The sequence below is a fragment of the Apteryx mantelli genome, chromosome 1 (genome assembly GCF_036417845.1).
Source record: "Apteryx mantelli isolate bAptMan1 chromosome 1, bAptMan1.hap1, whole genome shotgun sequence".
Classification (NCBI taxonomy): Eukaryota; Metazoa; Chordata; class Aves; order Apterygiformes; family Apterygidae; genus Apteryx; species Apteryx mantelli.
This window is the reverse complement of record NC_089978.1, coordinates 1563351-1572122: the sequence shown is the minus strand read 5'-3', so window position 1 is coordinate 1572122 and position 8772 is coordinate 1563351. Positions and strand designations below refer to the sequence as shown.

General features: G+C 49.9%; 3 protein-coding genes across 3 annotated transcripts; 1 reads left to right on the top strand and 2 right to left on the bottom strand.

The window, feature by feature from the left end:
• Positions 1-402: 402 nt before the first annotated feature.
• On the top strand, positions 403-1275 carry LOC136993190 (olfactory receptor 52K1-like). Its single transcript, XM_067303600.1, has one exon. The coding sequence runs from the start codon at positions 403-405 to the stop codon at positions 1273-1275; it is 873 nt and encodes a 290-aa protein (XP_067159701.1).
• A 2539-nt stretch (positions 1276-3814) lies between these two features.
• Positions 3815-4750, bottom strand: LOC136993179 (olfactory receptor 51G2-like). Its single transcript, XM_067303511.1, has one exon. The coding sequence runs from the start codon at positions 4748-4750 to the stop codon at positions 3815-3817; it is 936 nt and encodes a 311-aa protein (XP_067159612.1).
• A 2705-nt stretch (positions 4751-7455) lies between these two features.
• On the bottom strand, positions 7456-8413 carry LOC106490790 (olfactory receptor 51G1-like). The gene has a single exon (XM_013950298.2). It carries the CDS (start codon positions 8411-8413, stop codon positions 7463-7465), a length of 951 nt encoding a protein of 316 aa, XP_013805752.2. The 3' UTR covers positions 7456-7462.
• Between the last annotated feature and the right edge of the window lie 359 nt (positions 8414-8772).

Genomic DNA, 8772 nt, shown 5'->3' with positions numbered 1-8772 from the left:
GGGCTTGAACAAGTCCGTCTTGTCTAGAACCATGCCCAGCTTCTAATGAGAGGAGAGAAACTAAAGGAACATTTCTGGCATCTCTGGGAAATTCTCTTCTGATGCTTCGTTGCATCTTAGTTGCAGCTGTACAGCCCAGTTGTGTCTGAAGGTTGGAGATTTCACAGTGGTTTCACAATGCAGAGTAACAAATCAACTTCACACATTATAAGGGTTGGCAGTGAAAGTAGCACAAACTGTGTATGTTTTGCAAAGTCTAATGATTCTTCCTACTATGTTTTATTGAAAAGAAAGACTTCAAGGTGAAGCTTACAAAGGATGCTTCTCCATGTCAACTTCTCTGCTTCCAGCAACACCACCGCACTTGTGTTTTTCCTGACTGGCATCCCTGGCCTGGAAGCTATGCACCGCTGGATTTCCATCCCGTTCAGCACAGTGTTTGCCATAGCCCTTCTTGGGAACAGCACCCTCTTGTATGTGATGAAGACAGAGCCATCTCTCCACAAGCCCATGTTCTATTTCCTTTCCATGCTGGCTCTCACTGACTTGGTGCTGTCCCTGACCACCGTGCCCAAAATGCTGAGCATCTTCTGGTTCAATGCGCGGGAGATCACCTTCAAGGCCTGCCTTGTGCAGATGTTTTTCCTTCACTCTTTTGCCATCATGGAGTCGGCAGTGCTGCTGGCCATGGCTTTTGACAGGTATGTTGCTGTGTGCAACCCCCTGCGATACAGCTCCATCCTGACCAACTCCCTGATAGCCAAGATCGGGCTGCTGGCTCTGGTCAGGGCATCCGGCCTCATGTTGCCCCTGCCCTTCCTCCTCCACCGCCTGCCGTATTGCCGCTCCCACGTCATCTCCCATTGCTACTGCGAACATATGGCAGTGGTGAAGCTGGCCTGTGCTGACACCAGATTCAATAATATCTACGGCATCTTTGTGGCTCTCTTCATCGTGGGGTTGGATCTGCTGTGCATTGGGCACTCCTACCTCATGATCCTGAGAACTGTGTTGAGCCTGGCAACCAGGGAGGAGAGACTGAAGGCACTTGGTACCTGCCTTGCCCACATCTGCGCCATCCTGTTCTTCTACACCCCTGTGGTTCTCTCGTCGGTAATCCACAGGTTCGGTCACCACATTGCCCCTCATGTGCACATCTTGATGGCCAATTTGTACCTTCTCTTCCCTCCCATGATGAATCCTATAGTGTATGGTGTCAAAACCAAGGAGATCCGTGAGCGGGTGCTCACTGCATTTTCTCGCAAGAGGCTCTAAGTTCCAGGTGTCACCTGCTGCCGGTCCAAGTTCAGCTGCGCCTTCTTATCACTTAGACCCCCCAGAATGATATAGGGCTCCCAGGAAGCTTCTCCAAACACTTCCCTCCTGAACAGGCCCCGTTATCCCTGCTACACTATGGACATTCTGCCTATATTTGCAAGGACAAGGTCCCTACCGTGTCGTGAGTTACTTGCTCCACTCTGGGATCGGCAGAGTGGGAAGTCTGGCACATCTTTGGCTGATGCAGCACAGGGAGCAGACGATCCAGCTGTGCTGTGGTGATCAGCAGAAACTGGACTTGGGTGCAGTGCTCATGTCTACCTCAACCTGAGACACTGAGGACATGAACACCAGCCCCCATCGTGGTCATCCTGCAAGTGGTTGAAATTGACCTGTACTGCAGGAGGTCACGGTTTACCGCAAAGCTACCAAAGGCCATCAACAGGAGCACAGATGGCTCCATGAACAGTGGTGAGTGGATGAAGAAGATAGGAGGGAACCATTGCATCTGATTTCCCTGCAGTTAAACCAGCATAAACCCAGCACAATATGTACTGAGGACAAATACGGACTGATGTTACTGAGGGACAACACGGCCAAGAAAGAGAACGTGGGCTTCAGTTCTGTCTTTTTGCATAAAAGATGATGCTGCTGCCAAGATTTATATAGAAATATATAGAGCAGAAAAGGAGAGCAACCCAGAGGTGAGAAATCTTCCGACCTGGGAAACTTGTCAGGGGGAACAATGTAGGTCTGATACGGTGTTCTTGAATGCTGACATGAGCGCCGTGCAGATTTGCTTAAGCTCCTAAGCTGTGAAGTGAAGAACAATGCTTATCAACTACGCTATTGTAAGGCTTACTCCCATTGCTGGGCCACAGAGTCCTGTTTTTCTCCCCTCCTTTCCCCCAGCCCTCTCTATCTGTGCATTGGGGTAGTACCATGAGAAGGGTAGACATGCCCACCAGCTAGGCAGGTGGTGAGAGCACAAGCCTGGAAAGCCACCAAGTGAACGGACCTCTGAGGGTGGGGAGGCCCCAGAGGGGCTTCAGCTCCCTAGGACAGTACTTGTGGCAAGTGCAAAGGTATCTGCCTCCAGGGCTTGTGCTGCCATGTGTCAACACTGGAGTCTTCCCACAAAACCTCCTGGCCACCTCACATCAAGCGTACCCCAGCATCAGAGGGCATGGTGCAAGCAGATCACTCTCTTTCCCTCTTTTAAGGTCTTCCTCTTACATTTGTAGCTTCTTTGCTGTGCACTGACTATCCATCCAGTTTTCAGCACTGACACACATTTGCCAGTGCCGACGGCGGAGAGCATTACACACATCCCGCTTCCTCCTCAGTCCCAACCCTGCACTCTGCCCCAGCAGCAATGCCTGTGCTAGCGACTGCTGGGATTGTGCTGCGCTCAGTGCTGCTGGGGTGTCTTGGATGTGCTGCTGGCGTGGCTGCAGGACCAAGCGCCCGGGGCGATGCAGACACAGGAGCTACCTGGGTGTCAGCCCCATATGGACTAAGGCTTGGCATGGGCTTTTACCGCTCCACCTGCCAAGAAAGCACAAGCTCTGGGCACGCACTGCCGAGGGGACTGCAAGTACCCAAGCTAAGGTGAGGGCTGAGGTGGGGGCATGGAAGTGCAGGTAGATATCCAGCCTGTACTGGCTTTAAACAAGTGGTTGACTTGCCAAAGGTGGGCTGACCAGGCAAGGAATTTAACCGCAGTCTCATGAGGCAGCCACTAGGAGGATGGGAGGGAGCTGGAGAGCTGGTAGCACCTCTGGCCATCCTGGCCAGGGCCTCATTAGCTGCAGGAGTTTCAGAGCAGCTTGGAGCTACTCTCAATTCAACTGGTTGGCAGCTTTTCTTAAGCAATCATCCAACACCTGGCTGGGGCAGAGATCGCCAGCTCAACAGCTGGGCCTGATCCTCCAAGGACTGGAGGTGGATCCTCCCAGTCTGTAAGTGTGGGGTGCTACAAGTGCTGCAAAGACAGGTGCAGAGTGTCAGCGTCCTGCTGGGACTCCTAAATGTCAAGCACCCACTTCCTGCCCCCAAGCTCCCTCCTCTGTCTCTCGTGCAGGGTAGCAGTTCTGCAGGAAGACCCCCTGGCAGTGTGCAGTCATGCCTGCACCAGTCCAACAGACAAGTGCGTGTTTTGTGCTTCCAGCATGCCTGTCACACACCTCACCCCCAAGCACCAGATGCAGAGTGTGGGGAAGGTGTGTGAAAACAGCTGGATACCCAGGCACTGGGCACACCTGGTGCAGGTCTTTTGCTCAGCCAGCACAACGAATACCAGAGAAAACTTGAGAAGACTAGTCCTGCTATCACTTACAGCGTGTGCATGATTGCATGGAGAAAGGAAAAAAACTTCTTCAGCCTTTCTCTTTATTGCATGTAGAGATGTGCTGTGAGATCTGAGTGAGCCCACGCAAAGTTACCCTTACAAGCTGTCTTGTCTTGGAATTAAACCAACTGGTATTTCCCAGCTGCACTGGGGACAGGGGTGGGGCAGAGCGGGGATAGGACCTTGTCACCTGAAGAATACCCTGGCAATGCGGGCTCGTATCTGCTTGGTTTTCACACTGTAGACGATGGGGTTCATCAGGGGTGGGAGCAACAGGTAGACGTAACCCATGAGAATCTGCACCAGGGGAGAAGAGCTGCCCCCAAATCGGTGTATTATGGACAAGCCGATCATGGGCGTGTAGAACAGCAAAACGGCACAGACATGGGACACACAGGTGTTGAGGGCCTTGAAACGCTCCTCCTGGGAGGCAATGCTCAGCACAGCTCTGAGGATCATTATGTACGATAACAGGATGAGAAGCGAGTCCACACCAACGGTAGAGATGATGACAAAGAAGCCGTAGATGCTGTTGACTGTGATATCGGAACAGGCCAGTTTCATGACCTCCTGGTGCAGGCAGTAGGAATGGGAGAGGACATTGTGCCGGCAATACTGAAACCTTTTCAGGAGGAAGGGGAGCGGAAATATTAGAGCCACACCTCGCACCATGAATGCTAGTCCCATTCTTACTATTCTAGGGGTAGTTAAGATAGATGCATACCGCAGTGGGTTACAGATGGCGATGTAGTGGTCAAAGGCCATTGACAAAAGCACAGAGGAGTCAATGAAAGAAAGCGAGTGGATGAAGAACAGCTGGACGAAGCAGGCATCGATGCTGATCTCTCTGGAGTCAAACCAGAATATACCCAGGATAGTAGGCATGGTGGAGATGGATAAGCAGAGGTCTGTGAGAGCCAGCATGGAAAGAAAGATGTACATGGGCTCGTGGAGACTCAGGTCTGTTTTTATAATAAACAGGATGACAGAGTTGCCCAGCATGGAAATAACATACATGGAGAAGAACAGGAGGGAGATGCAGAGGTTCATGGCCTCCTGGCCAGGGATACCTGTGAGCAGGAATACTGTGGGCTTCATCTGCGTGTCATTGAACACGAACATGGCACATGGGATGGAGCTGAACCCCTCAAAGTGTGCTTCCTGCAAAGGATCACAAGAGATGAGATGACATTTAGTTGTGCTATCCCACTGCCAATTTGAATTGAGGCATTCCAGAGGGCTCAAGGGAAAGGAAGTAGGCAAAAGCAAAATCTTGGGCTTATGCTGTCGATAAAAGATCTGGAATGAACCCCGGCCTGAGATCCCTTTGTTTCTGAAACACCTGATGCTAGTGACTGTCCGGGGAGTTTGCTAAAGATCCCACAATAAAATAAAACAAAAAACAATCCCCTCAGGGAGAGGAGTCCCTGCTCAACTCTGGGGGTTATGTGCAAAAGCAGGAAGGTCTGCAGAACCTTTACAAAAATAGTTCCTTTTCTGTACATATGTTCATTACAAATGCACAATGAAAACAAGGTGTTTATTGCACGTCTTCATCCTGCCTTAACCTTATTTACCCATGTGTTCCAGTGCCTCCTGGGTGGGTGAATATTGATTGTTGCTTCTGCAGCATGGCTATGCATTACAAATAGGGTTTTCTTTTCTTTTTTTGTAAAATCTTCTCTAAACTTGCGGTACCCAGTTCTATCATTCCCTCTTGATGATCTGTCAAGAAAAGGTGAAGGTTCTGGCTCTCCAGGGGCTAGAAGCTGACCTGAAGAATATCTTTCCAGATTCCTTGGTTCTGGTAGACTTCCTCTAGGTTTATAGAACAAATCCGAACCAGTCCATGCCAGCAAGGCACTTATTAGGGTGTAAATCCAAACAGGAGCCTACCTCCTCCGGCCACGTAGTGGTTGTACAAGTACCTGTCTGTTACAAGTCAGTAAGGAGAGCTGCTTTGACTGGTGGGCAACATCGCCGGTGCATGAATTCCTCAGGCAACCTTGGAGGACTGATATTTATCGATGGCACGTGTCATTGTGCACAACGAACAAGTTCCCTTTGCTGCACCTCAGCACCCCTTTTGGCCAGAACTTAAGTCAGTAGTTTTGCTTGCCCATGAGTTTTTAGCAAATACCGCACAGAATAATGCCTCAGACTTGTATATGAAATTTCAAACAGCTCTAGTCCGATTCCAAGAGACAAAACTATGCAATTACTTTGTGAACAGATATTTCAAAAGCTCTACTTGCATAAAAAAATGCTTTCGGCATGTTTATTTACTATCCTTTCCAAAGACGTTAGAAAGTGAAGCTACTAGTATTCTCTCCGTATCTTGTCTTTCCCATACACTTCTTTTCTCTTTCTCTGACACATTGGAGAGCTGTGAGAATGATTAAAATCGTGAAAAAGATGCCTTATTGTGAAAAACTCTAAGGAGCTCGGTCTACTGGGTTTATCAAAGTGAATTTGAAAGTCTGAAAAATGACAAACTAGAAGTCACAAACTCAAGAGACAGGATTTTAGCTCAGTCCTCTTCAGCCTAGCTCCCAAGATATAATAAGATGCAATGGTGGAAGTCTGAAGGTAGACAAATTCAAATTAGACACAAGACAACGCTTCAATTATAAATATAAAATTGCAACAGTTCCATTAAGGCTGTACCGGATTCACCATCCCTGGTGATTTTTTTTAATGACTATTGGAGAAGGAATTGGGTGAAGGCTCGTTTGTTCTGTGCCATTTATTTGGAGGGTTTTGTTCTCTCTAATTTAAACAAGATGAACTCGAGGCCAAATGTACAGTCTTGATGAAGATGAAAAACAGGAATACTTGTGCCCTATTGGGTCTTACAGAGTGCAATGTTGAAACCAGTGCCTGGATTAGCATACCCATAATGCTTTGAAAGACTTAGAAAGAACTACTGGGGCCCTGTGGAGCCCAGAGAGAGAGGCCTTCAGCAACACACACGACACCACCACACCCTCTGGGCTTTGCACCCCTGCCAACCTCACACAGGGTCCAAATCCATCTGCAGCCCAGCTGAACAGTCCTTCCTGGAGCAAAACCCTAATGCTGCCACAGAAGAGGACTTCAGGCAGTGTGTGAAGGGCTGGACGGGAAGGGGGAGCAGTGCACAGAGCTGCAGCTCAGGCTTTGGTAGAGGGGTCACATTGCTCACACAGGCAACCTTTCCCTAGGTGCAGTCAGCAATTGCACCTTCATCCCGCAGCGCAGCTGAAATTTAAGAGAAACTCTTTCTGCTCAGCTTCTCTTATTTTGATATGAACCTTTCTGCTTAATAATCTGGAGCAAAGAATGAATGCTGTGGATGATGGTGAGGACAGAAGCAAAAAGCCAGAGCCACACGGGAGATGCTTTTTGTGCTGTTTTATTCTTAGATGTAGGCACCCATACCATACCTATTCGTACCAATATCCAGAGCTGAAAGTGCAGTTGGGGAGACCGAGGCTGTCAGCGCAGAGGAAAGTCCCCACTGAACGAGACTTTATAACACAAGTATACCAACCACACTTCCTCAGCCTGGCAGTTCGCCCAGGAGAACATTTGTCCTAAGCCCATAGCAATATGAGTCTGCTATATAGCCGTGCATGTCCCTTGTACATTTTTCTGCTGGTACATCTCTGGAGGAGATGGTGCACAGGGTATGGTGGAGGCCAGCAGTCCCACAGGCACGTGGGTCACAGAGCTAGCAAGGATGGCTAGAAGCCGGCTGCCAGCGTTCATGGCTCGTTAAGTCACAACACAAATTGCACCCACTGCTTGGCCCGGAGCAGGGCCCCTTCTTTCTGCTCTTCCTTGGTCAGAAGGTCAACGTGCGCACAGCGCCGGGCTGCTCTGCAGCCTCTTGAGGATCCTTTGCCGGATCTGGGTTATTTTGATGCTGTACACAATGGGATTCAGCATGGGGGGGATGAGGACATAGATGAAGCCCATGAGGATGTGCACCAGCGGGGAAGCATGCTCGCCAAACCGGTGCACAATGGTCAGCCCTATGAGGGGGATGTAGAAGATGAGGACAGCACAGAGGTGGGAGACGCAGGTGTCCAGAGCCCGGAGGCGCTCCTCCCCAGAGGCAATGTTGAAGACTGTCTTCACGATGATGACATAGGAAAGGAGAATGAGCAGGGAGTCAATGCCACATGTGGCCAGGACTGCAAAGAGGCCGTAGATGATGTTGACTCTCCTGTCCGAGCAGGCAAGCTTCATCATGTCCTGGTGCACGCAGAACGAGTGGGAGAGAGTGTTGACTCTGCAGTACCGCAGCAGCCGGAGGAGGATTGGGGTTGGGAGTGTAAAGAAGGCACCCCTGAAAACCATCGCCAACCCTGTCTTGGCTATCCTGGAATTAGTCAGGATCAGGGAGTATCTGAGGGGGTTGGAGATGGCAACAAAGCGGTCGAAAGCCATTGCCACCAGGGTGCCAGACTCCATGAAGGACAGGGAGTGGATGAAGAACATCTGAGTGGCACAGGCATCAAAGCTGACCGCTCGGGAGTTGAACCAGAAGAGGCGGAGCATGGTTGGCAGGGTGGTGGCAACCAGACACAGGTCTGTCACAGCCAGCATAGCCAAGAACAGGTACATGGGCTTGTGCAGGCTCGCCTCTGCCTGGATGATGGCCAAGATAGTGCAGTTACCACAAATAGCAACGAGATACATCAGGCTTATAGAAATGGCAATCCAAGGGTGACTATTTTCCAGGCCAGGGAAACCAGTCAGTAGGAACATCAAAGGCTTGGAGCTGCCATTAGTGGCCATTGCTGGAGAGGCCTTTCCTTATCCTGTGTCACTGCTTGCCAACCTGCAGGGAAAACAACAGACTGGTTAGTTAGGAGAAAAGGTGTGGGAGGAGAAGATTCCAGCTTTCTCTGCCGGGGGACAGATTTACTCTGATCCTTTCTAAGGTTTCCGTTAGCATTGTGGAAGAAAATTATAAAATCAGTGTTGACAAAATCCACAGATGGCACAAACTTTGGTGGAAGGGTAAACAGGGAGGACAAAAGATTGTGCAGATGGGGGGCGTGGGGGGGGCAACAGCAAACACACTGCTTTGGCCCTGAGAAACTGGGAAATTCACCACTGTAAGATGCAAGTGGTTGTACTTCCTAGAAATTGGC

What these genes read in the sequence shown, in the direction of transcription:
- LOC136993190 (XM_067303600.1), top strand. Translation starts at nt 403, where the DNA reads ATGCACCGCTGGATTTCCATCCCGTTCAGCACAGTGTTTGCCATAGCC.
- LOC136993179 (XM_067303511.1), bottom strand. Translation starts at nt 4,750, where the DNA reads ATGTTCGTGTTCAATGACACGCAGATGAAGCCCACAGTATTCCTGCTC.
- LOC106490790 (XM_013950298.2), bottom strand. Translation starts at nt 8,413, where the DNA reads ATGGCCACTAATGGCAGCTCCAAGCCTTTGATGTTCCTACTGACTGGT.